A 27,851-nucleotide genomic window follows, 5' to 3' on the forward strand; every position below is an offset into this window, starting at 1 on the left:
CCAAACACTCCGAACAGATCCTGTCTGACCAAACAGTCTCAACAGACCATGTCCGACGAAACAGTCTTAACAGACCATGTCCGACGAAACAGTCTCAATTAACAGACCATGTCCGACGAAACAGTCTCAATTAACAGACCATGTTCGACGAGTCAGTCCTAACAGACCATGTCCGACGAATCAGTCCCAACAGACCCTGTCCGACCAATTTAGTTGTACAGACACAAAGCGCTCAACTTAAACCACGTCCAAACAAGCTAAGATCGGGCACACAATCCCACTACTTTATCATATCACAGTGCACTACGCACGAGTTATCTATCTGCTTAATGGTTTACGCAGAATACATCTTGTTCATAAATTCACTCCGATAAAACTAATCGATCATCATTTATCGAACAATTTTTGAACGTAGTTAATGGTACCCAACAGTAAACTGCGCATTAGTTCGGCGCTCATTTCCTACCCGGAATTGATAATGATGCAACGGGCGATCGCCAGCCGCCCGATATATAAACAGGTATCGGAGCGACGGAAGTAAACAAAGGCATATGACGGAAGTCAAAGGATACTGCTAGTCCATATCATCTAATAACAGTAAGTTCTTATTTTTAAATATTTAAAAAATAAAATAACAAATACATCGAATATTGTGTTACAAGGTCAAAACTTGAATCACAAAATAAATCAAAATGTGTATAATCAGTTTGCACCGATAGACCCGGAATTGTTGTATTACTCCATGCAAACAATTTTATAAAGCAAACGCGATTATTTAAAAAAAAATATTTTACATTATTTTAATTCCGGCTTATTTTTGTGTGTACTAGTATTGCGTTTGTTAAATGTGGTATTTAAATGAAAGAATTACGCTTTGCGTTCTCATGATTAAATAAGAAAATTTATGTTCTGTTGAAAAAATCGGACAAATGTGGAATTTGATATAGGCTAAACGAGTTGCATGAATTGTTATGTATGTGTTTTTCAATTTAAACAGATCACATTACTGTTATAAAGAAATACATCACTGCGTAATTCCATTGTATGTAAAATTGAAAAGGAAGAAATCTATAACTGCTGAATTGCGATTAGTATCATTTTGTATATATTTTGTTTAAATTTGTTTTACCAATGACTGCTGGTTTGCCTTTGACCATCGGCTAAATAAAACACGAAATAAACAAACGCACATGTACAGTACATGCTATTTTTAGAATGTAAACAAAGAGCACATCCCGTGCCAACGGAATTGACGCAGCAACCAGCTTCAGTCTAGTGAACCCAGCATTTTATTTCCTAGATAAATCCAGTTACCTGTAAATAAACTGAGATATGGGAGATGAAAATGTTCTCGAAACGTTTCTTAACTGACATAACTGAACATGAGTTTACGTTAGATATCATCCAGTATGCTTCTTATCAATGTTTGCAGGAATGATGCCAAAAACGCGTTCAACTTCTCTAAGCGATGCTTCAACACGTAGTTTGAGTCAGTCGCCTCCGGGAAACGGCGTAGTTTCATCTGCAGGGGCTGGAGTGCACAGGCTTGCAAGCGCTGCTAAGATGGCCGGCAATCTTGGTTCCGCGACGCCTGACCCTCTCACCCAGAGGGCGGTCTTGGAGTCTATGTTCGAGAGGCGCTTGGTGGAGGGAGAATTTTGGTACGTGGTGGTCGCGGAGTGGTTGGAGCAGCTTAAGAAGTATCTAGGGGTTCCCAGTACTCGGAAGATGTATCATCAGCGCGTCCATCCGGGGCCTATCATCATCCGCCGCGACTACGCACACACTGTTGAGCTGGTTCACGAGGACGCTTGGAAACATATGCATCAGTGGTATGGCGTAGCGGAGGGGCACAAACCCATGAAACTGGTTGTATATAACTACACACGTGCACCGGAAATAGAACATCACTTGAATAACTGCAAACTTATGATGACGAAATCCCAAGTGGAAGATTTTCATAATGTGAAATTTAGCAAGATGGAAAAGGTCGGCCATGTGGAATGGAAACTACGCCAGCTGTACAACATCGGGATCAACATAAAATCACGTGTTTGGGCCAAACCGGAACAAGATGGCGACTGGCGTCCATTACTCGTACGCGATAAACCAATTGGAAAAGTGTTAGATATTGACTCGGACTTTACCCGACCGTTTTTTGCCCTAGAAACCAAAGAAGCGGCGACTGGGCTGTGGAAAAATGCGCCTGATGGTGCCAAAGAAACGCAAGATCAGCCCATCGGCGTGCTGTACGACCACGATATGTTTGAAGACGTGACCACGGGATGGGAGATGGACATACATGAACAGATTGACCACATAGGACGGGACTTCCTCGAGCGACTTCACATGAATTTCGGCGGCTTTATGCAGAAAGCGAAGGAATACGTTGAAGAGAGGGACAGTGTCCTTCGAGAGAGAGAGCGTAAGGTAAAACGCCGTATTATAATTTTCCTATCTATCCCAAATTATATTTGAAGACGAACATATAATTTTAATTATTCATCCTTTCAGTACATCTATATACATGATATTTTCGTGACGCCGCGGAGGCGTTTGCTTATCTTTTTATCCTCATTTTATCAGCTTTCAAGTAAAGAAATGCACCTAGATCACGTGCGTGAAGAGTTAGAGGAGCGCCAGAGAAACTTGGACGCGGAAATCGAGGCATATACACGCCGGAAAAATCTGTACGAGGAAAAAGAAGAACAGCTTGACGCAGAGTATGAACGTAAAAACACGGAGCTGGAGACAGAAGCGAAGAGACGGAAACAGGAGGTGGATACCGAGTACGCCAACTTCAAAAAGGCGAAGGAAAACTTTGACACTGAGCTAAAGGTAATATGTGTTTCATGTTGAAGTGTTAAGATTACCCTTGCCTTTAAACAGGATTTTGGTTAAATTGTTAGGCTACAGGGCTTGTCCGTGAAGTTTCAATTGTTTTATTTGAGTTTAAAGCGTGATATTAGTTTGTTGTTCGTGTGAAACTCGTGTATGGACTTCAAAAACGTCATTTACTTGAACAATTGTTCAATAACCTTAACGCGACAAGCGCAATATTGTCTTCAATAACATGTTTGTGTTAAACTATTAAACAAGTAACAAGAGAACTATCTTACATCGCCTAAATGCTTAACTGGAATATATTTATTTTACAGCGAATGTCTGACGTATACAAAATCCAAGACAGCAAGATAAAGCTGGACATCGGCGGCCAATCGTTTACAACGTCACTTCAGACGCTTGCGCGTGACCAGAGTTCCATGCTCGCCGCCATGTTTAGTGGGCGCCATCGCTTACGTCAGGAGAGTGACGGAAGTTACTTCATCGATCGTGACGGTGCGCATTTCCGGCACATTTTGAACTTTTTACGCGATAGCGGGATTAAAGAAGGAACGTTACCGAACAACGAGGTTGCCTGGGGCGAGCTTCTCAATGAAGCCGAGTACTACCAGATATCCGGTTTGACAGACTATCTACGCACCCTACTGAACAAAACAGTGTCAAGGTCAAATAGCAGTCACAGTGTTGATGACGTCACTTCCTGAACAAACTCAGCGACCTGGTGATAGACATGATGTGCGTTCTAGAAGAGATCATGAGGTGACAAATGCCAGTAGCCGTCTGAAAGTCTTCATTGTAACAAGTTCCGATCGACGGACTTGCCAGAAAAGCCACAAGCACTGGCATGACCGGTTTAAATCAGCCATCTGCACATTTACCAGTTGCACCAATTTAAGTGCGTCAAGCTGCTCGCTGGTTTTATATTAATTTTTAAGTAAAATCAGATGTTTTTCATAACTTGCCATAAGCTATATCTTAAACAACTCAGATATCTGAATAATCAAAGAAAATGCTGAAATTTTACATTTATTCACATACAAAGTCGTTTTATGCAAGTTTTGATATCAAATCCATACAGCAAGCACGATCATTCACACTTTTTCTCCAGATGATGAACTATTTAACTATCTTTATATTCTTTCGCTTTTATTGATAGAAACATCTTGCTGGAACTGATTAGAATTTAATAAATATGCTTAAACTTCTATAAATGTGGAATTGTTTAGTTTTTTCCCAAATCCTACATGGTCAGAATATCATTCAATAACCTACCAGTAGTTTGTCATCATCCAGTCATATTATAATATGCAGAACACAAATTACAACTACAAAATAAACACAACATTAATCTGTTAAAGTCCAGTTGGTCACTTTTTCCCCTCGTCCTTTTTATCTTTATCCTGTTTACTGCCTGAATCTTTTGTAAGGGAGCTCATGGCTGACTGAATGGCCTCGCTGTTGGGGTCCACCCCCGGGAGGCTCTCTAGAACCTGCTGTAGGAAGTCACGGTCATGCATTATGTCTTCTTCTCCCTGAAACATACAAACAATTTGATGAGTTCATTTCGTTACAGTGATTGAGTTTTAGGGAACTTAAGCTTCCTGTTTCACATTCACAAGTACTAACAACCAAAACATAACAAGAAAGATGTTATAAAATATATAACAAAACATAAACAATGCTGATAGACCAAACATAAGATTCAACCATCCTTTCTAGCTAAAGAGAGAGTGTATATAAAATGCAAACCCAAAAGTCACATGACCCATGCTGAGGTCCAATGATATATTTAAGGAATATTTATGCTATTTTATCTTCAATAAACCACCCGGCTTGAATTATTTTTAATTCTCTATTTAAATCTGCGCGTTGAGTGGCAAAACTGATGACAAAGATTGAAGTTACATGACTGTTACGTAATGGCAAGGTTACATTATACCGCACCTTGTCAGCGTCAGACTTATCAGCAGCAGTGCTTGGTGTTGGGGCGTCGGTCTCCATCGGGGCTGGCGTGTTGGCACTGGAATTGTCAGCTGTAAACAAGCACAACCAGTTTTAAATGTAAGTACATGTACTACATGTATGTCTGATTTCATGAGAATGAGGAGATTAAGAAATAGTCCAGGATTAGTCAAATATGTGTATTACATGACCTCAACAACCCTAACTTCATCAAAATGGCAGGTCACATTGTATACAGCTATATGCAGGAATAATTGAGGCCTTCGCAATCTTGAGCAACAAGAATACCATGTCTTGTAAAGATGAGAATTGTTCCAGTTAAAGCATGCACACTGTGTTGAGCTGCCTGCCCCCAAGGCTGCTAGTCAAGGGTGATAACTTTACATGATAATTCATAATGGGGTACGTCCCTTTAAAATGAAATGTAAGTAGACCTGCAGCTTCAAAGTCTAATCTATCAAAACCAATATGAAACAGATTGAACATTGTACAATAAACTCCAGGTTAATAAACTTTAATAAACTCTGACCTGACATGGACATCTGGAGGGCAAAGGCAATCTGATCTTCCTCTGACATGCTGCCAAAGTCTGGCACGCTAGGTGTGTTTTGTTCCTGGCCCATCGACATGGAGATTGCTTGTTCAAGAAGGGCCTCGTCTCCACCAACCTCCGCTGGCTTCTCGGCCTCTACAGCTGACTCTGTTTGCACCTATGGAAGGTTTGGTATAAAAATCTATTAAATTACTTCAGAATTCATCATTTTAGATTAAATTAGCCTAAACATTTTTGGGGGACGATTTACAAACCCCAAATACGATGTTCAGATTCGGTTTATGGGGAAAAGTATAAAATCCTCAAGCTTCCCCTGGAAGTAGCTCTTCAATCAGTAATTTAGCAATCTATACAGTATACAAAACAACCTCATTCATTGGACCATTTAAGTCATACATGTTTTCTGGCTTTATCTAATTTATGAATGTGATATTTTGGTACATAATTTCTAATCTATGACCAAATGCTATCATTATTTAGACAACCAGACTCCTCAATGTGCCAGTCCACTGATAAATTTGGAACAGGTCTGGCATTATCTTCATAAATACTACTCCAGATGACTTGCACAATTGGCAAAAAGATACCATATAATTTGATCAACAGTACATGCCTTAGTTGCAGTAAGCCTTATCCAAACTCATTTCGAACACCTTGCCAATTTCAAAGCCAAAAGAACATAAGAACTGGACTTCATGAACCCATAAACACAATCATTTATGGATGAAAATTATTCACTTGTAAAAAACAATTTAAATGGGAGAGAATCCCAACGGTGTCAGCTGTCTACGGTCTTAACTTCTCAGCCTGAGTTACCTTCCTTGCCTCCTCTTCTTGCCTGGCACGCTGCTCCTCCATAGAAACCCGGAGTGCAAGGGCCAGCTCCGGGTCTTCGTTGGGGTCTACCCCGAACTCGAAGCCCGTTGCCTGTAGAGGGACACCAGCCCCATCCTCACCAACTATTACAGGGGAGTTGACCAGTGCTTCTGACAGGAGTGGACCAGGGGGGACCGTCACCAGATGAGAACTGTGGTAAAAGTAATAAATAGTTTGGTTTGGAAAATCTTAAATAGTATGAGGTATAGCCTAGGTTAAATTCTAAGCACAATGACAACTCATCAAGGGCACCAAAAATCAGACAAGCAAAACATACCCAGTGCCATCTTTTCCATTGATTGTATTGATGAACTGTGTGAGCCTCTCTGTGTTTATGCCCTGGAATGACAGCACTGTATTACATACATGTGTGGACAATGTCATACTAAGGGATAACTTTATACACTATGTACATGATATGAAGTTTTTTATTTTGACACGGATTCAAGAAACAACAGTAAACATGGTGTACATTTACCTCTTCTCCAAAGTTGATCATGTCCACATTGACCTTCTCCTTCTTCAGTTTCTTGGCAAGTTTCACGATCTATAATGAGCAAATGCTATGTTTAACAATCTAGGATGTTCAAAATGCTATATCTCACAATCTATAATGCGCAAATGCTATATTACAACATTAACTGTGCACCATTATAGGGCTGAGAATGTTCTAGTGGTATAGGTATCCTCCTCGCAACCAATGAATTGGCAGTGTATAGTTCTCATTTTCTGATTTTACAGTACTGGTTGAGAAGCAGTTTCCGACAGTTTTTATACGTTTTTTATTGAATTAATTATACGTGTTTAAGTACCTACTAAAATTGTTCACATTTAAGAAAACTACAGCTCAAGCTGCTATTGTCGATATATTTTTCACATGTGTGACGTCACATATAGTGTATCTAATAGGGGCGCAAAGAGGGTACTTACTGTGTTCTGATTAGCTTGTGATGAGAAGCAGTTTCCGACAAATCGAATGTGGAGCAGATTTAAGGTGCCTATTGTTAGTTTTTATTATCTGTTTATTTAATATACTAAATATAAGACTGTAATAAGATAAAAAAAAAAAAAAAATTCAGCATTTACGAAAAATTTAAACCCTAAAATTTACGACAGTCAATTTATACTCGAAATCAGGCAGACACTGAATATCAATGATATTTTGATTCATTTCTGATAGAAACTTGTGTTTGTATACATTTAAATGAATGTGGGTGCGAAATAAGCATGACACCAGTGTTCACAAATATGTATACAATGAGCATCATTTGTATAAGTCAATTTAGGAAAACCTTGTAGCTATTCAAAGATATGCAAATTAGGTTCACACGCATGCGTAATACGCTGCGCGTGCCGATCCCCCACGTGCAAGTTTGTGTACAAAATGAACAAGAGGGCCATGATGGCCCTGTATCGCTCACCTGTAGCTTTGCTAAATAAAGTGAACATTCTGACCTATTATCATAAAGATCCAATGAAAAGTATGGCCCCTAGAGGCCACTCTTTTATTTGTCCCACTGACCTAGTTTTTTACCCCACATGACCACGAATGACCCAATATCGAACTTGACCTATATTTTTCTAGAGATGATCATTCTGACCAAGTTGAATTGAGTTAAGCCTAAAATTGTGACCTCTATTGTGTTCACAAGGTTTTTCTACTAATTGACCTAGTGACCTAGTTTTTGACCTGGGTTGACCCAATATGGAACTTGACCTAGCTTATGTTAAGATGATCATTCTGACCAAGTTTCATTAAGATAAGGCTAAAATTGTGACCTCTATTTTGTTCACAAGGTTTTTCTAATAATTGACCTAGTGACCTAGTTATTGACTGCGTATGACCCAATATCGAACTTGACCCAGATTTTATAGAGATGATCATTCTGACCAAGTTGCATTAAGATTAGCCTAAAATTGTGACCTCTATTGTGTTCACAAGGTTTTTCTAATAATTGACCTAGTGACCTAGTTATTGACCGCAGATGACCCAATATCGAACTTGACCTAGATTTTATAGAGATGATCATTCTGACCAAGTTGCATTGAGATTAGGCTAAAATTGTGACCTCTATTGTGTTCACAAGGTTTTTCTACTAATTGACCTAGTGACCTAGTTATTGACCGTGAATGACCCAATATCAAATTTGACCTACATTTTATAGCGATGATCATTCTGACCAAGTTGCATTGAGATTAGGCTAAAATTGTGACCTCTATTGTGTTCACAAGGTTTTTCTACTAATTGACCTAGTGACCTAGTTATTGACCGCGGATGACCCAATATCGAACTTGACCTAAATTTTATAGAGATGATCATTCTGACCAAGTTGCATTGAGATTAGGCTAAAATTGTGACCTCTAATGTGTTCACAAGGTATTTCTACTAATTGACCTACTGACCTAGTTTTTGACCCCAGATGACCCAATATCGAACTTGACCTAGATTTCATAGAGATGATCAGTCTGACCAAGTTTCATAAAGATTAGGTCAAAATTGTGACCTCTGTTGTGTTCACAAGGTTTTTCTAATAATTGACCTAGTGACCTAGTTATTGACTGCGGATGACCCAATATCGAACTTGACCTAGATTTTATAGAGATGATTATTCTGACCAACTTGCATTGAGATTAGGCTAAAATTGTGACCTCTATTGTGTTCACAAGGTTTTTCTACTAATTGACCTAGTGACCTAGTTGTTGACCGCGGATGACCCAATATCGAACTTGACCTACATTTTATAGAGATGATCATTCTGACCAAGTTGCATTGAGATTAGGCTAAAATTGTGACCTCTATTGTGTTCACAAGGTTTTTCTACTAATTGACCTAGTGACCTAGTTTTTGACCTGGGTTGACCCAATATGGAACTTGACCTAGCTTATGTTAAGATGATCATTCTGACCAAGTTTCATTAAGATAAGGCTAAAATTGTGACCTCTATTTTGTTCACAAGGTTTTTCTAATAATTGACCTAGTGACCTAGTTTTTGAACCCAGATGACCCAATATCGAACTTGACCCAGATTTTATAGAGATGATCATTCTGACCAAGTTGCATTAAGATTAGCCTAAAATTGTGACCTCTATTGTGTTCACAAGGTTTTTGTACTAATTGACCTAGTGACCTAGTTATTGACCGCGGATGACCCAATATCGAACTTGACCTAGATTTTATAGAGATGATCATTCTGACCAAGTTGCATTGAGATTAGGCTAAAATTGTGACCTCTATTGTGTTCACAAGGTTTTTCTACTAATTGACCTAGTGACCTAATTATTGACCGCAGATGACCCAATATCGAACTTGACCTAGATTTTATAGAGATGACCATTCTGACCAAGTTGCATTGAGATTAGGCTAAAATTGTGACCTCTATTGTGTTCACAAGGTTTTTCTACTAATTGACCTAGTGACCTAGTTATTGACCGCGGATGACCCAATATCGAACTTGACCTAGATTTTATAGAGATGATCATTCTGACCAAGTTGCATTGAGATTAGGCTAAAATTGTGACCTCTAATGTGTTCACAAGGTATTTCTACTAATCGACCTACTGACCTAGTTTTTGACCCCAGATGACCCAATATCGAACATGACCTAGATTTCATAGAGATGATCAGTCTGACCAAGTTTCATAAAGATTAGGTCAAAATTGTGACCTCTGTTGTGTTCACAAGGTTTTCTAATAATTGACCTAGTGACCTAGTTATTGACTGCGGATGACCCAATATCGAACTTGACCTAGATTTTATAGAGATGATTATTCTGACCAACTTGCATTGAGATTAGGCCAAAATTGTGACCTCTATTGTGTTCACAAGGTTTTTGTACTAATTGACCTAGTGACCTAGTTGTTGACCGCGGATGACCAAATATCGAACTTGACCTACATTTTATAGAGATGATCATTCTGACCAAGTTGCATTGAGATTAGGCTAAAATTGTGACCTCTATTGTGTTCACAAGGTTTTTCTACTAATTGACCTAGTGACCTAGTTTTTGACCTGGGTTGACCCAATATGGAACTGGACCTAGCTTATGTTAAGATGATCATTCTGACCAAGTTTCATTAAGATAAGGCTAAAATTGTGACCTCTATTTTGTTCACAAGGTTTTTCTAATAATTGACCTAGTGACCTAGTTATTGACTGCGTATGACCCAATATCGTACTTGACCCAGATTTTATAGAGATGATCATTCTGACCAAGTTGCATTAAGATTAGCCTAAAATTGTGACCTCTATTGTGTTCACAGGGTTTTTGTACTAATTGACCTAGTGACCTAGTTATTGACCGCGGATGACCCAATATCGAACTTGACCTAGATTTTATAGAGATGATCATTCTGACCAAGTTGCATTGAGATTAGGCTAAAATTGTGACCTCTATTGTGTTCACAAGGTTTTTCTACTAATTGACCTAGTGACCTAGTTATTGACCGTGAATGACCCAATATCAAACTTGACCTACATTTTATAGCGATGATCATTCTGACCAAGTTGCATTGAGATTAGGCTAAAATTGTGACCTCTATTGTGTTCACAAGGCTTTTCTACTAATTGACCTAGTGACCTAGTTATTGACCGCGGATGACCCAATATCGAACTTGACCTAAATTTTATAGAGATGATCATTCTGACCAAGTTGCATTGAGATTAGGCTAAAGTTGTGACCTCTAATAAGTTCACAAGGTATTTCTACTAATTGACCTACTGACCTAGTTTTTGACCCCAGTTGACCCAATATCGAACTTGACCTAGATTTCATAGAGATGATCAGTCTGACCAAGTTTCATAAAGATTAGGTCAAAATTGTGACCTCTGTTGTGTTCACAAGGTTTTTCTACTAATTGACCTAGTGACCTAGTTATTGACCGCGGATGACCCAATATCGAACTTGACCTAGATTTTATAGAGATGATCATTCTGACCAAGTTTCATTAAGATAAGGCTAAAATTGTGACCTCTATTGTGTTCACAAGGTTTTTGTACTAATTGACCTAGTGACCTAATTATTGACCGCGGATGACCCAATATCGAACTTGACCTAGATTTTATAGAGATGACCATTCTGACCAAGTTGCATTGAGATTAGGCTAAAATTGTGACCTCTATTGTGTTCACAAGGTTTTTCTACTAATTGACCTAGTGACCTAGTTATTGACCGCGGATGACCCAATATCGAACTTGACCTAGATTTTATAGAGATGATCATTCTGACCAAGTTGCATTGAGATTAGGCTAAAATTGTGACCTCTATTGTGTTCACAAGGTTTTTGTACTAATTGACCTAGTGACCTAGTTATTGACCGTGAATGACCCAATATCAGACTTGACCTACATTTTACAGCGATGATCATTCTGACCAATTTGCATTGAGATTAGGCTAAAATTGTGACCTCTATTGTGTTCACAAGGTTTTTCTACTAATTGACCTAGTGACCTAGTTATTGACCGCGGATGACCCAATATCGAACTTGACCTAGATTTTATAGAGATGATCATTCTGACCAAGTTGCATTGAGATTAGGCTAAAATTGTGACCTCTATTGTGTTCACAAGGTTTTTCTACTAATTGACCTAGTGACCTAGTTTTTGACCTGGGTTGACCCAATATGGAACTTGACCTAGCTTATGTTAAGATGATCATTCTGACCAAGTTTCATTAAGATAAGGCTAAAATTGTGACCTCTATTTTGTTCACAAGGTTTTTCTAATAATTGACCTAGTGACCTAGTTTTTGAACCCAGATGACCCAATATCGAACTTGACCCAGATTTTATAGAGATGATCATTCTGACCAAGTTGCATTAAGATTAGCCTAAAATTGTGACCTCTATTGTGTTCACAAGGTTTTTGTACTAATTGACCTAGTGACCTAGTTATTGACCGCGGATGACCCAATATCGAACTTGACCTAGATTTTATAGAGATGATCATTCTGACCAAGTTGCATTGAGATTAGGCTAAAATTGTGACCTCTATTGTGTTCACAAGGTTTTTCTACTAATTGACCTAGTGACCTAATTATTGACCGCAGATGACCCAATATCGAACTTGACCTAGATTTTATAGAGATGACCATTCTGACCAAGTTGCATTGAGATTAGGCTAAAATTGTGACCTCTATTGTGTTCACAAGGTTTTTCTACTAATTGACCTAGTGACCTAGTTATTGACCGCGGATGACCCAATATCGAACTTGACCTAGATTTTATAGAGATGATCATTCTGACCAAGTTGCATTGAGATTAGGCTAAAATTGTGACCTCTAATGTGTTCACAAGGTATTTCTACTAATCGACCTACTGACCTAGTTTTTGACCCCAGATGACCCAATATCGAACATGACCTAGATTTCATAGAGATGATCAGTCTGACCAAGTTTCATAAAGATTAGGTCAAAATTGTGACCTCTGTTGTGTTCACAAGGTTTTTCTAATAATTGACCTAGTGACCTAGTTATTGACTGCGGATGACCCAATATCGAACTTGACCTAGATTTTATAGAGATGATTATTCTGACCAACTTGCATTGAGATTAGGCCAAAATTGTGACCTCTATTGTGTTCACAAGGTTTTTGTACTAATTGACCTAGTGACCTAGTTGTTGACCGCGGATGACCAAATATCGAACTTGACCTACATTTTATAGAGATGATCATTCTGACCAAGTTGCATTGAGATTAGGCTAAAATTGTGACCTCTATTGTGTTCACAAGGTTTTTCTACTAATTGACCTAGTGACCTAGTTTTTGACCTGGGTTGACCCAATATGGAACTGGACCTAGCTTATGTTAAGATGATCATTCTGACCAAGTTTCATTAAGATAAGGCTAAAATTGTGACCTCTATTTTGTTCACAAGGTTTTTCTAATAATTGACCTAGTGACCTAGTTATTGACTGCGTATGACCCAATATCGTACTTGACCCAGATTTTATAGAGATGATCATTCTGACCAAGTTGCATTAAGATTAGCCTAAAATTGTGACCTCTATTGTGTTCACAGGGTTTTTGTACTAATTGACCTAGTGACCTAGTTATTGACCGCGGATGACCCAATATCGAACTTGACCTAGATTTTATAGAGATGATCATTCTGACCAAGTTGCATTGAGATTAGGCTAAAATTGTGACCTCTATTGTGTTCACAAGGTTTTTCTACTAATTGACCTAGTGACCTAGTTATTGACCGTGAATGACCCAATATCAAACTTGACCTACATTTTATAGCGATGATCATTCTGACCAAGTTGCATTGAGATTAGGCTAAAATTGTGACCTCTATTGTGTTCACAAGGCTTTTCTACTAATTGACCTAGTGACCTAGTTATTGACCGCGGATGACCCAATATCGAACTTGACCTAAATTTTATAGAGATGATCATTCTGACCAAGTTGCATTGAGATTAGGCTAAAGTTGTGACCTCTAATAAGTTCACAAGGTATTTCTACTAATTGACCTACTGACCTAGTTTTTGACCCCAGTTGACCCAATATCGAACTTGACCTAGATTTCATAGAGATGATCAGTCTGACCAAGTTTCATAAAGATTAGGTCAAAATTGTGACCTCTGTTGTGTTCACAAGGTTTTTCTAATAATTGACCTAGTGACCTAGTTATTGACCGCGGATGACCCAATATCGAACTTGACCTAGATTTTATAGAGATGATCATTCTGACCAAGTTTCATTAAGATAAGGCTAAAATTGTGACCTCTATTGTGTTCACAAGGTTTTTGTACTAATTGACCTAGTGACCTAATTATTGACCGCGGATGACCCAATATCGAACTTGACCTAGATTTTATAGAGATGACCATTCTGACCAAGTTGCATTGAGATTAGGCTAAAATTGTGACCTCTATTGTGTTCACAAGGTTTTTCTACTAATTGACCTAGTGACCTAGTTATTGACCGCGGATGACCCAATATCGAACTTGACCTAGATTTTATAGAGATGATCATTCTGACCAAGTTGCATTGAGATTAGGCTAAAATTGTGACCTCTATTGTGTTCACAAGGTTTTTGTACTAATTGACCTAGTGACCTAGTTATTGACCGTGAATGACCCAATATCAGACTTGACCTACATTTTACAGCGATGATCATTCTGACCAATTTGCATTGAGATTAGGCTAAAATTGTGACCTCTATTGTGTTCACAAGGTTTTTCTACTAATTGACCTAGTGACCTAGTTATTGACCGCGGATGACCCAATATCGAACTTGACCTAGATTTTATAGAGATGATCATTCTGACCAAGTTGCATTGAGATTAGGCTAAAATTGTGACCTCTAATGTGTTCACAAGGTATTTCTACTAATTGACCTACTGACCTAGTTTTTGACCCCAGATGACCCAATATCGAACTTGACCTAGATTTCATAGAGATGATCAGTCTGACCAAGTTTCATAAAGATTAGGTCAAAATTGTGACCTCTGTTGTGTTCACAAGGTATTTCTAATAATTGACCTAGTGACCTAGTTATTGACTGCGGATGACCCAATATCGAACTTGACCTGGATTTTATAGAGATGATTATTCTGACCAAGTTGCATTGAGATTAGGCTAAAATTGTGACCTCTATTGTGTTCACAAGGTTTTTGTACTAATTGACCTAGTGACCTAGTTGTTGACCGCGGATGACCCAATATCGAACTTGACCTACATTTTATAGAGATGATCATTCTGACCAAGTTGCATTGAGATAAGGCTAAAATTGTGACCTCTATTGTGTTCACAAGGTTTTTCTACTAATTGACCTAGTGACCTAATTATTGACCGCGGATGACCCAATATCGAACTTGACCTAGATTTTATAGAGATGACCATTCTGACCAAGTTGCATTGAGATTAGGCTAAAATTGTGACCTCTATTGTGTTCACAAGGTTTTTCTACTAATTGACCTAGTGACCTAGTTTTTGACCCCAGATGACCCAATATCGAACTTGACCTAGATTTTATAGAGATGATCAGTCTGACCAAGTTTCATAAAGATTAGGTCAAAATTGTGACCTCTATTGTGTTCACAAGCAATTGTGAACGTATACGGACGGACGGACGAAGGACGAAGAGTGATCACAAAAGCTCACCTTGTCACTACGTGACAGGTGAGCTAAAAATAAACATTAAACATTAAATAATAATAAAAGTTACTTACGTGTCTCAAAAATAATTTCAACTTTTGATTGCCTAGTTAGGATATAGTTGAATTGCAGTACATTTTTTATGAAGATCTAAAGAAAGTAGGCGAAAAAGCGATTTATCGGAAACTGCTTCTCAACCAGTAAATGTGAGTATACACTGTGCATGGTTAACCCGGGCTACTGAAATGTTATACCTTAAAATAGGGTGCATTTTCAAGGGTATTTATGTAATTATATGCAACCAGACCAATGCAGAGGCATACCTCTTTTTCATCATCTTCTACAGGACTACCAACGAACACAACGATCCTCATACGATGGTTCTTTCCCTGTCTGTGCTTCAGGGCAAGCTAAAAAAAGCAGATATATTAAAAACAAGCAATGCAAGTACATTCAATTAAAGTAGAAAATTACTAGTATATAACAAATTATAAAGACACGTCATGTATACTATATTGTCCCATTGCATCAAAAATCTTAGATTTGAACTTTGGATGGATTTTCAACAGAGTATTACTACATATAAAATTGCTTTAGGATTCGAAATGAAATGGTCCCCTCAGATACATAATTCTTCGACAAAGAGACTTTTTGAAAATTGGGAACAAAACACAGCCTACATTGTATGTGAATCATACTGAACTATTTATTACTGAAAAACAAAAAAATACTTGAGATGATTGTGGTATTAATTTAATGATTAGTGGTGATCATAAGGACCAGTTATCAAAACTTAATATGTCTAAAAACAAACACAATTATTCAACTGACATTATGCTTTATAACATCAGTAAAGTTTTTTAACAAATTTCTACGCATTTATTCATGCTTGAATTACTAATCCAGATTGTAAAAACTCTGCTTGTACTTTCAAATAACAAGAGGCACATCCGTGCCTGTGCTCCACTGGCCAAAAGGTTCAAGCAAAGACCACCTAACGAACATTTTCGTCAAGTTTCATAGAAATACAATCATCAATTTTTGAGGAGAAGTTATTTAAAAAAATTTTTTACTTTAATAGCTCTGGCTGCCATGTTGTGCAGTGGACCGAAAAGATTTGGGCAATTTGAGTAAAGGAGCACCAAACAAACATTTCTGTCAAGTTTTATCGAAAAAAGGTCATCGGTTTCGACGACAAGTCGTATAAAGTTTTTTTTATTTTTTAGCTCTGGCAGCCATGGTGTGCAGTGGACTGGAACCATTTAACAAATTTTGGTTAATGACCACCCAAGGAACATTTCTGTCAAGTTTCATCAAAATCTGATCATCGGTTAACATTTAATCTGAATAGATTATAAAGCAAATATCTAACCTGAACAAGAACTGACGAGATAGAATCGACTTGGTGTTTCACTTACACTTTTCGGCCATTTAAGTTACTAAAAATAGCTGTTTCATAAACTTTCAGAATGTCACTTAAACGAAAATTAATGTTCAGTCTATATATACTTTCCTATGTATAAATGTAAGGTTTTTAAATTGATCTTTTTGTGAGAACTTTATGCTTATATGTTTCTTCATAAATTATTATTGTTTAAAAATTATTTAAAGATGCTATACGTGAAAAATTAAGACATTATTTTTTTTTCTATTAAAGGGAGGTAATTCAGTAGTAAAATGTAATCAAAGCTATTAAAGCATGGCATTTCTTTTCTAACCATGTTGATATTATTACAGTCTATTCAAGCAAGATGCCTTTTGTTTTTACATAGTACCCATAGGTTCTGAAAAACAAGGAGCACTATTCCCAACAGAAGGATGTCACTCCCTATCACTGCATGAGCATCATAATAAAAAAATGTTTACTCAAACTGCAAGCTGCTCAATTGAAATAGGTATTTACCTCAAGCATACAGTTTTATAATGTGGCAAAATAGTCGGACTACTAGATTGTCATTCGGACTAGTAAAATATGCCATTATGCTAGTCCAACTGGCTAGTAGGTTAAAATGTTTTTCGTGAATACTGCGGACGAGAAGTCCTTACAGGTTTTTCTATTTTTAACTTTCGCAGCCATGTTGTGCAGCCGACCGGAACCATTTGGGCAATTTTGGTTAAAGGGCATCCCGATGAACATTTACGTAAAGTTTCATCAAAATCTGATAATCGGTTTCTGAGAAGATGTAGTTTAACGTTTTTTTCTATTCTTAGCTCTGGTGCCCATGTTGTGCAGCAGACCAGAACTGTTTGGGCTATTTTGGTTAAGGACTACCCAAGTAACATTTCTGTCAAGTTTCATTGCAATACGATCATCGGTTTCTGAGGAGAAGTCGTTTAAAGGTTTTTCTATTTTTACCTCTGGGGGCCATCTTGTGCAGTGGACCGAAACCATTGAAGCAAATTTGATAAAGGACCATCCAAGGAACATTTCTGTTAAGTTTCATCAAAATCTGATCATCGGTTTCTGAGAAGATGTTCTTTAAAGGTTTTTCTATTTTTTTGCCCTGGCAGCCATGTTGTGCAGCGGACCGGAACCATTTGAGCAATTTTGGTTAAGGACCACCCAAGGAACAATTCTGTCAAGTTTCATCAAAATCTGCCTATCCGTTTCAGAGGAGATGTCGTTTAAAGATTTTGCTATTTTTAGCTGTGGCGGCCATATTGTGCAATGGACCAGAACCATTTGAGCAATTTTAATAAAGGACCACCCAAGGAACATTACTGTCAAGTTTCATCAAAATCTGCCAAACCGTTTCAGAGGAGATGTCGTTTAAAGATTTTGCTATTTTTAGCTCTGGTGGCCATATTGTGCAATGGACCAGAACCATTTGAGCAATTTTGGTAAAGGACCACCAAAGGAACATTCCTGTGAAGTTTTGTCAAAATCCGCTTATCAGTTTCAGAGGAGATGTCGTTTAAAGTAAAAGTTTACGCACGCACGCACTCACGACGGACAATCTGTGACGACATAAGCTCCATGGCCTTCGGCCAGAGGAGCTAAAAATTGGACAATAAAATCACTGCATATCTATATCTCACAAACTTACAAACGTGTGCAACGCTGACAGTTGTGGATATCTATATCTCACAAACTTACAAACGTGTGCAACTCTGACAGTTGTGGATATCTATATCTCACAAACTTACAAACGTGTGCAACTCTGACAGTTGTGGATATTTATATCTCACAAACAAACAAATGGGGATTACTTTGACAGCTGTGCATATCTATATCTCACAAACTTACACACATGTACAACTTTGGTAGCTGTGCATATCTATATATATCAAAAACTTACTATCATGTAGTGCAACTTGATCAGATGAGCATACCTATATCTCAAAAACTTACAAACGTGACAGCAGGACATATTTATAAATTTCCACACAAACTTACAAACAAGTGCAACTTAAAGTTGCCCATATCTTTACCCCACAAACTTACATGTGCAACTTTGACAGCTGTGCAGAACCTGATCTCCCCTTTTGGCTGAACCTGATGAAGCTTACTGAGGATTCGGCCAACATCAGATGTGAGAGTTGTCAGGACCTCAACACTTAAAACAACAACCACAACATGTCAAAATTAAAGGGTACAATCCCTCCATGCATGTATTCAAATGAGAATATTAAAAATAAAAAATAATTTTCGATCTACAGAGGCTGGAGACCCATCAGGCTAAGTTACTTTCCTTTGAAGTAGACCTATGAAAACTCAATGTATCATACAAAAAAATAGTTTAGTTATCTTTAGTTCAGACAAAAATGAAATCATTAAAAATGAACAGGTTTATATCATATAAATTCATGAATGGACCAAATTTTAACTTTGTATACTGATAAATACATCTGTTCCTTGAAACACAAAATTTCATCATGACAAATATCATTCTCAGAATAGATATTTCCCTAAGCCCTAGCTGGGGCTAGCATGAGTGTCTCTCCTGTTGACCAAGGTATTTTATTGGGGTTGTGTGTATTTGGCAGACTGAATTTACCAACAGAAACTCTCTGAATTCAGCACACAGGAACCCCTTGAAACTTGACATTGCCAAACTAAATGATACTTACTTGCTCATGACAATGAGGCCGACATTGTTTTCCGGGTTAGAACGGGTTTTGGAGTGGCAGACAAGGTTCACAGCATCCTGCTGAGCCTGAAGACGCGTTGGAACAAAGTCCCCATTACGCATGTAATCACTGTTGTCAACACTGAAGTCAGAAGATAAGAACTATTAAAAAAGTTTAACATCAGCCATTTCCAATAAAACTATCTTACATGAAGCCTCTTAAATTTGATTTCTGGTGTAGGATGTCAAAGGTCAAACTCACAGCCATGTCAAACTAAAGACATTAACAAGAATGCCATGGAGTGGACACCATTGCTCAAATGTGTCTTGAGCCAAATTTTATTTATTTTGTTAATTATTTTTTTATATCTTTGCTTAGATTTAAAAATCAATCTTAAAAGTTATAAATATGTAACAAAAAAATAAACATTTTGCATAGCACATGGTCTAAAAAGGGCTGGAAACAGATGCACGGTAAATTTTAATGAAAGTGAAAGGGGAACTGATCATCATTATTGGTGTACAATTAGTTCTAATACATAACAGTTTTATTGATGCTATTTATGAAAGAAAAAAAAATGTTGCAATATTGGCAATAGGAACGTTGAATGTTTTTTTCTCTTCTGGGGGGAAAAAAAAGTGAAAGAAAAAGCAAGAAAGATGTCATTGCAACTTGCACAATCGCTGGTGCATATTGAATTTTGACAAGAATGCAGTGTGTTCACTGCTTCAAAGAAAAATTGATCAGTAATTTTGTAGTGTGGTAAAAACCAGCCGCATGGTTAGCTCAGTTGGTTAGAGCGGCGTGTGAGTGTCCTGGCCATCGCGGTTTTGAGCCCCACACAGGGCTCACTTCTCCCATCATACAGATGTTTACTGTAGATGCCTAAATCTTCAATTTTAATTGAAAGCTTACGTTTACATTAACCAGACAAAATGACGACGGTTTTAAGTCTAGTAATATTATATATATTATATTAAGATACCGCTTAAGTTTTTATTTAAAAAATACTTGTCAATGGAATAGGAAACAAAAAGTCAAAATGCTTCGTCATGAAGTTGAAAATATCCATTTTCTTCTGTTTTTCTTCGAAATAACAGAAATAAAGTTACCACCGGGCAAATTTGGTCACAAAGTCATTGAAATCTACGATTAGCCAAGATAAGTGTTGAAATGAAGAGGACAGACATCAAAAATAGACAATAATTACCAAACAATTGTGCTTTCGAGAACCATTTTGACGTGAAGATAAGTTGTTTTCTGATTGGGCAAAAAACGTTACCGGTAAAAATACCTTGCCCTATTAATGTAGGTTACATACCACTAAATTTAACGCTAACTTCATAATGTGCTGCCAGGATACTGTTTATAATTTTAAATAAAATACATAAATTAATCTCAGTCGGTAGAGCGTTGGACTGTTAATCGGACAACTCGGGTTCGATTCCCGGGCGGACCATGTCACTTCTGTTGTGGTTGGTTATGAAATCCTTTCTACGACCATTCGCACTGTACCACTGCCCCTGGCATGTACAGAAGTTGTCAGTTCCTTGCAGAAGTGAAAGCCCAGGATAGATGTGCGGTGGTTGAACTGTCACTCTGTGTCCCTTCAATGTGCTCACGCCGGGACCCGGAGTATAAACTACTAACACCACCACATAAATTAATGCATTATCATTATTTTTTGCCTTGGAACGCGCCAATTATTGCGAAAACTTATGGAAACCAGTTCTATACTGTAAGACTGTTGACGAAGAGTTAGATCGCAGACTGACAAAACTTGATGTTTAATGCATTTTTCTTTAACCGTTAGTAACGGTTTAAGCTACTAAACATTAATTTTCGAACAGAAATATGAAATTCTGCGATCTGATCTTTTGTCAGCAATCTTTTATCATTGATTTGCAGGTATTTACGCAAATATAAATTCAAATATCTTAAAAATATTACAACTTACCTTTAAATATAATTTCAAATAAAAAAAAAGGAGTAGGGGCTATTTGTCCGAAATGGGGGCGTTTTGACCAAATTGGGGGCGTTTTGACCATTTTTTTCCAAGTGGGGGCTATTTTACCAAAAGTGTGGGGGCTATTTGACCAAAATGGGGGCTATTTGACCAGGTTCCTCTGTGAGAGTGCAGCTTTAAAAAAAATATTACATCAGGGTGTATGAAAAATGTCGTCGAATATCCGTGCCATGAAATAATGTACTGGAAACGTGCTTTAGAAAGTAATGCATATGTTGTCGCGGGCCAGGCGCGTATCTGCCAATACGCGAGTACACGGCTGAGTCCACATGATTTTGGCAAAAAATAAACTGACAAAGCCAAAGTTACAGTATTCGTACTTGACTATACATGCTGTTACATACATATCCAGGACATTGAGATTGAAAATGTAATTATACAGTTCAATGGCAAAAAGGACAGAAAAATTAGACGTCTGTTAGACAACCTGAATGCTATTACCATAATCGGGCTTAGTTGTTTGCTATTTTAGAGAAAACAAATCTGCCGAGTAAAGGGATTATTTGTTCATTTATTATCCTAAAACTATCCATTTTCCAGTATTAAATAAATTATGAATCCACATGAATAGAGGGCTAGCTATGCCCCTGGTTGCTGCCATCCTCATGGACATGTCTAAAGCATTTGGATACCTACCTCATAATAGATCCCGTACTGTTACATATGGTGATCGTTGCTATGCAAGTGCTGGTCCAAAGTTGTGGAATGCGCTTCCACTGGGAATACGGAACTCAAACACTATAGACTCTTTTAAAAGATCTCTGAAAACTCCTTTCTTTTTTGAAAATATATGGTAACATTCTTATATGAATATCTATTTTTATTTATTTTTTAAAATGATTGCTTTATGCTCAACTTGTATAGTACGATTGATGCTGTCTTTGAGCTGTATGCCTGCATTTATAAAATGTATAGAAATGTAAAGCACTTTTGAACGTATATGTCATATGAAAAGAGTGCTATATAAATGTGGTATAATAATAATAATAATAATAATAATAATAATAATAATAATAATAATAATAATAATAATAATAATAATAATAATAAATAATAATAATAATAATAATAATAATAATATTTTATTTCATGAACTGTCTGCATACGGAATTTCTGACAATTCAACCAAATAATTTGAGTCTAACTTGACTGATAGTAGGAAATATACATTAGCTACTTTCATGGGCTGAACTGCAAAAGGGTACGTGTTCCATGCTCAAGAATCTATATTAGGGCCAGTGCTTTTTAATGTTTTTATCAATGAAATATTCATTGTTATCTATAGAGGCACCCTATACAACTATGCAGATGATAAAACCATCTCCTTTCACTCTCCTCAGTTTGACGAACTTATTTATGTATCCATGTGCTACAAGATGAGAGCAGGATTCTTGTTGACTGATTCCAATATAACTGTATGTACGCCAACCCTTTTAAATTTCAGACTTTTGACAAGAAAACTGCTAGCTTGTCACCTTGGAGTGGATATTGACTGCAAGTTTATGTTTGATACTCACATCAGTAATATTTTTAAGAAGGCCACATAGCGAGTCAACATGCTTAAGAGATGAGGTCAAAACGTAAATAGATTAAATAGACTTACAATATTTTTTATACTTTTGTACTGTAAATGTTTTACTTCTGTTCCCTAGCTTGGCACCTTTATACTGAAAAAAAAACACTAAGAAAATGGGAAAGTTTCAGGAGAGAGCTATTCGATTTGTATATGATGATCATTCATCCACTTCCACTGAAATATTTCTTAATTAAATATGCCTTACATGATCGTAGAATGAGGACTATTGCTCTAAAACCGCTCATAATTGTAAACAAAATAGCTCCACCTGTTTTATCTGTTGTCAAAATAAGTAACACATATAAACTTTAAATAGTCCAATATACATCAGATTCTAGATGCAGGAACAACTGCAAACGGTAAAAAATATTTCAAGTATGCTGCTCCGGTGTTGTGGAACTCACTGCTAGATACTGTATGTTAAAACATAGTCGGTTAAAAAGCTCACACAAGCTTATACTTGTAATTGTACTTGTTGCTATCTTGCCGACTCAAAATAAACATTATATTATCTCATCTTATCTCATCTCATCTCATCCCATCTTATCTTATCTTATCTTATCTTATCCAAATGCTAAAGGGGGGGGGGGGGTGAAATTTTAAATTCGGTATTTTTACCTATTTAATTCAGTAAGCGACGCATGATCAGTGCACGGTTTTGTGGTGAATCGAAGTCAGTCAAATGTTTCATATTCAGAATGGATTTCTTTGGGATAATCCAACTCACTAAAACACTGCAAAATAACGCTCCAATAAGAAAAAAATCCACTGTTTGAACAGTGTCTGCACAACGTCGTCAAATAATGGATGATTGTAAAATAAGCAATGGATATTTTAGTATTGCGGATAACATGTAAGTCCTTCAGACAACTTAGCGAGCACTGATCAAATGTAATAAACACCATTGTGTTGTTTTCTTCCATTTAATAGATTTCATAGACTCTATATATGTGTTTATAATGTGTATTTATTATCTATGTATGTATCCTCCATGACCGTGATTAGGTCATGTATAAGTGCAGCTACCTATGGTCCGGTTTCGTGCACAATTTTGAGGAGTGTTCGTCTCAAAATTTGGAACATCGAAATCGTGGCATTATTTTCATTTTGTCTATAAAAACAAGGTCATGAAGTGCCATCGGAGATAAGAAATTGTATTTAAATCCAAGTTGAACGACATTTCTTCAGTCAGTCAGCATAAATCAACAAAATGCTTGCCATCACAGGATGTCTTATAGTTATTCTTGCGATTGGACATTCAGAGGTATTTTTTTCAAAGTTTCGATACCAGAAATATAACCAACATAAATTAAACTTGTGTTTGTTAAAGTTGGTCTTTTGCCATTACACAAATGTTGGTTAAAATAAACGTTACTGAATGCTTCTGTGTTTATCTATGTAGTTTCCACTGTTTTATTTATAATTCAAACTTAGTATCGACACATACATTTATTATCATATAGTAATATATGGCACACATATTTCGTATCATGAAACCCTCTGAAACTTCATAAACGAAATTTAATTCCAAATGGTGCAAATGGTCCTGCTTAACACCCATGTCTTTCATTTGGGTACAAAATCAAGGATACAGACATAGGTATATTATTAATGAAATTAATGAAATTATCACAACTGTCCACAGCACTCGGTGGCACTAAGGTCAATCACCACGTTTGGATACACATACACTCATGGTACCAAGTTCAAATGCTAACATTTCCCTAAAATTATATGATACATTACGTCCTCAATTAAGTGACCACTCACTTTCACTCGAATATGTCCTGCATTTGTAGTGTTTTTGCCACTATAGGCGACTGTGTGTCACACGGACGTTGACTGTGGTTCAGGCGAGTGCTGCTACATCCGGCCAGAATTCCTCGTGGTCAGCAAGCGTCAGCTAACACTCGGCGGACCCAGCCTTCACTCTGATACGGGTAATGTACACCAAAACGTTTAATATGTATTTTATATATGCACCAGTCAGTTGTAACCACATTCGGAACTCCTCGGCCATTTTATCGATAACAACCTCGGATGTATGCCGGTACATCTGTTGAAGTAGTTCGTAAAAATTTGAATTATATCATTAGTTAAATGTAGTGTTTTAGAGTTGTATTTATTGATCTAAGTTTAAATTTATTGTCATTGAATTGTTTTATAGCAAACATAATGAAGAATCCCAAGAGTTAAGTCACAAAGTTTAACTGCTAAATAAAATTACTACGCGATCTACTTGCAGCGGACTAAACGTACCACTTTTTGAGTGTGTAAACCATCCAAATACATCCGAGGTTGTTTTCGATAAAATGGCCGAGGAGTTCCGAATGTTGTAACCACGGTCCCACGGTCCGGGGATAAGCGGGGACAGTTCAGCCAAGCTAGGGTAAAATCCCCGTCCTGCAAGGACGAAGTGATGGTAAAATCCCGGCTAAATGCCCTAGCACCCTAGGGACCCTAGGTAGGGCCCATTCCTATTTGGCGCGAAGAAAAAACACCGCATCCACCCGGCACTTCGTGGCCACCGGGAAGGTAAAAACACGGCCCATTACAATTGACTGGGGCATTATGTGGATATCTTGCTCTGGGCAAAATTGGGAACATACGCTACGGCTGATTCCGGACAGGTCGGATTTTGACAGACCCATGCAGTGAGACCGCTGCCCGGCAAGTACAGGACGGGTTTTACATTCAAAGAACGTTTTTACTTTTGGATTATCCTGACAAACCACGATGCATCAGAGGTATTGCAATTTGTCTAAGTGTAGGGATTCACGGATGGTACCCAATGCCTACTTGCGAAACAACAAATTCATTTTTGTTTGGCATATCTTCAAAGATATGTTTCAGTACTATATTTTATTAAACCCGTCGCAAACAACGAACCACAGCAATACAACTTGGTGAAACTGTGAAGGTCGCATTATGTTAAAGCTGCACTCTTACGGATTGAACGTTTTGACGACTTTTTTTATTTTTTGTCTTGGAATGAGACAATTTTTGCGAAAATCCATGGAAACAAGTTATATAAGACTGCTGACAAAAAATTAGATGGCTGATTTTTATATTTGAGTTAAAAAGTTCATGTTTTATGCATTTTTCTTAAAACCGTTAGCCATAAAACATTAATTTTCGAACGAAAATATGCAAATCTGCGCTCTAATCTTTTGTAAGCAATCTTTTATCGTTGATTTGCAGATACTTACGCAAAAAAATGCTCTTTCCAAGACAAAAAATAGAAAAGCTGTAAAAACGGTTATTCAGTTCTTATTTATCTAATTCATAAACTTTTTCAAATTTCCAGGAGTCTGTGAAGCCTATAGGCCAGCCGGGGATCATTGTGACGTTTTTGAGCACGCTAACGGCCATTGTGGGTGTACTTCCGGCTACTCGTGCCAGTGGGTCCCGGAACCGACGGTGACTGCGGGGCCGGGTGGCAAGCGGTCCATGGTCTACCACCCGGGCCCCGGGAGCTATAAATGTGCACCACAAGCTACACAGAGCCCTTAAAGCAATTGTCAGATATAAGTACAAATAACAATCGTAGGACATAATTTTCAACGCCTTTGAACTTTTATCGTATATATGAAAAGAGCGCTATGCAATCTGATATATATCAATAAATAATAGTTAAAATATTTTAGTCAAAGATGTCTTGATTACCGTCTGTACAAAATATTTTGAAATACAGTAATTGCCTGGAGGACCACACATCAGTCACCAAACACGACTCTCTGACGTTTGGCTCGTTCTCTTGACACTGAAGGAATATTATACGGTGCTTGAACAAGACGTCATTTCAAGTTATTTCAACTTTCTCACCTTGGCGGAAAAATAATGTTGTTCTGGGGCGGACAGAGAAATGTACATCTGACCTTTGACCCATGGGTGATGCCAAAAGCAAGCAGGCACACTACCGAAGCGTGCACATTGCACGTTGATCTAGTATACATTTTGGCGTGGTTATTTTGACCCCGATGTGTGACTTTTTTTATTGAAGGTACATGTACATGGTCTGACTAATTGTGCCAAATTATTTCGAAATCCTTTCATGGTATGTAGATTTATTGGACAAACACGAAATTTGGACAGATAAGGCAAAGTTTTGCTTGTACATACTCTTCCTGTAAAATACGTAAAGGATGGGAAAGAATCGACATATGGCGTGATGGTGTCCCGAGCAAAACCTTTTCCGAGTTATATAATTGGTGATTTGGTCAGATGACGCTATTTGAGAAGTTAAATATCCGAACTAAATAACATTGCTCTGCGGAACGCCTCTCCAATAGGTAGTTCAGGCTGATCTGCGATATAACGCTTCCCCCATCGGTAACTTAGACTGCTCTGTGGTATAACGCTTCCCTTATCGGCAACTTAGGCTGCTCTGCGGTAAAGCGCTTCTCCTATCGGTTACTGAGGCTGCTCTGCGGTATAACGCTTCCCCTATCGGCAACTAAGGCTGCTCTGCGGTAAAGCGCTTCCCCTATCGGTTACTTAGGCTGCTCTGTGGTACAACGCTTCCCCTATCGGTAACGCTTCCCCTGTCGGTTACTAAGGCTGCTCTGTGGTATAACGCTTCTCCTATCGGTTACTAAGGTTGCTCTGTGGTACAACGCTTCTCCTATCGGTTACTAAGGCTGCTCTGTGGTATAACGCTTCTCATATCGGCAACTAAGGCTGCTGTGCGGAATAACGCTTCCCCTATCGGTTACTAAGGCTGCTATGCGGTATAACGCTTTCCCTATTGGCAACGCTTCCCCTGTCGGTTACTAAGGCTATCGGCAACTAATGCTGCTCTGCGGTATAACGCTTCCCCTATCGGCAACTAAGACTGCTCTGCG

The 27,851-nt window shown here is 37.7% G+C and overlaps 3 protein-coding genes across 3 annotated transcripts; 2 read left to right on the forward strand and 1 right to left on the reverse strand.

The window, feature by feature from the left end:
* Positions 1-444: 444 nt before the first annotated feature.
* Positions 445-4,055, forward strand: LOC128211500 (uncharacterized). Its single transcript, XM_052916362.1, has 4 exons — positions 445-597; positions 1,433-2,430; positions 2,587-2,838; positions 3,159-4,055. Exons 2-4 carry the CDS (start codon positions 1,435-1,437, stop codon positions 3,546-3,548), a joined length of 1,638 nt encoding a protein of 545 aa, XP_052772322.1. The 5' UTR covers positions 445-597; positions 1,433-1,434; the 3' UTR covers positions 3,549-4,055.
* LOC128211502 (26S proteasome non-ATPase regulatory subunit 4-like) lies at positions 3,858-20,690 on the reverse strand. The gene is made up of 10 exons (XM_052916363.1): positions 20,616-20,690; positions 19,406-19,546; positions 18,780-18,891; positions 15,658-15,744; positions 6,714-6,782; positions 6,513-6,574; positions 6,176-6,386; positions 5,336-5,516; positions 4,789-4,877; positions 3,858-4,376 (listed from the first exon to the last, which is right to left on the reverse strand). The coding sequence occupies exons 1-10, from the start codon at positions 20,639-20,641 to the stop codon at positions 4,212-4,214; spliced, it is 1,143 nt and encodes a 380-aa protein (XP_052772323.1). The 5' UTR covers positions 20,642-20,690; the 3' UTR covers positions 3,858-4,211.
* Positions 20,691-24,161: 3,471 nt separating this feature from the next.
* Positions 24,162-26,648, forward strand: LOC128212478 (uncharacterized). Its single transcript, XM_052917960.1, has 3 exons — positions 24,162-24,271; positions 24,824-24,947; positions 26,315-26,648. Exons 1-3 carry the CDS (start codon positions 24,218-24,220, stop codon positions 26,518-26,520), a joined length of 384 nt encoding a protein of 127 aa, XP_052773920.1. The 5' UTR covers positions 24,162-24,217; the 3' UTR covers positions 26,521-26,648.
* The last annotated feature ends 1,203 nt before the right edge of the window (positions 26,649-27,851 follow it).

Source organism: Mya arenaria, chromosome 12 (assembly GCF_026914265.1).
Source record: "Mya arenaria isolate MELC-2E11 chromosome 12, ASM2691426v1".
Taxonomy (NCBI): Eukaryota; Metazoa; Mollusca; class Bivalvia; order Myida; family Myidae; genus Mya; species Mya arenaria.

Excerpts from the sequence above, each read along its gene's own strand:
- LOC128211502 (XM_052916363.1), bottom strand. The coding sequence starts at position 20,641 with ATGGTTCTCGAAAGCACAATTGTTTG. Across the intron at positions 18,892-19,405 it reads GGCCTCATTGTCATGAGCAA|TGTTGAGGTCCTGACAACTC; the intron begins GTAAGTATCATT and ends TGTTGTTTTAAG. Across the intron at positions 6,387-6,512 it reads AATGGAAAAGATGGCACTGG|TTCTCATCTGGTGACGGTCC; the intron begins GTATGTTTTGCT and ends CTTTTACCACAG.
- LOC128211500 (XM_052916362.1), top strand. The coding sequence starts at position 1,435 with ATGATGCCAAAAACGCGTTCAACTTCTCTAAGCGATGCTTCAACACGT. Across the intron at positions 2,431-2,586 it reads TTCGAGAGAGAGAGCGTAAG|CTTTCAAGTAAAGAAATGCA; the intron begins GTAAAACGCCGT and ends TCATTTTATCAG. Across the intron at positions 2,839-3,158 it reads ACTTTGACACTGAGCTAAAG|CGAATGTCTGACGTATACAA; the intron begins GTAATATGTGTT and ends TTTATTTTACAG.
- LOC128212478 (XM_052917960.1), top strand. The coding sequence starts at position 24,218 with ATGCTTGCCATCACAGGATGTCTTATAGTTATTCTTGCGATTGGACAT. Across the intron at positions 24,272-24,823 it reads TTGCGATTGGACATTCAGAG|GCGACTGTGTGTCACACGGA; the intron begins GTATTTTTTTCA and ends TTGCCACTATAG. Across the intron at positions 24,948-26,314 it reads CAGCCTTCACTCTGATACGG|GAGTCTGTGAAGCCTATAGG; the intron begins GTAATGTACACC and ends TCAAATTTCCAG.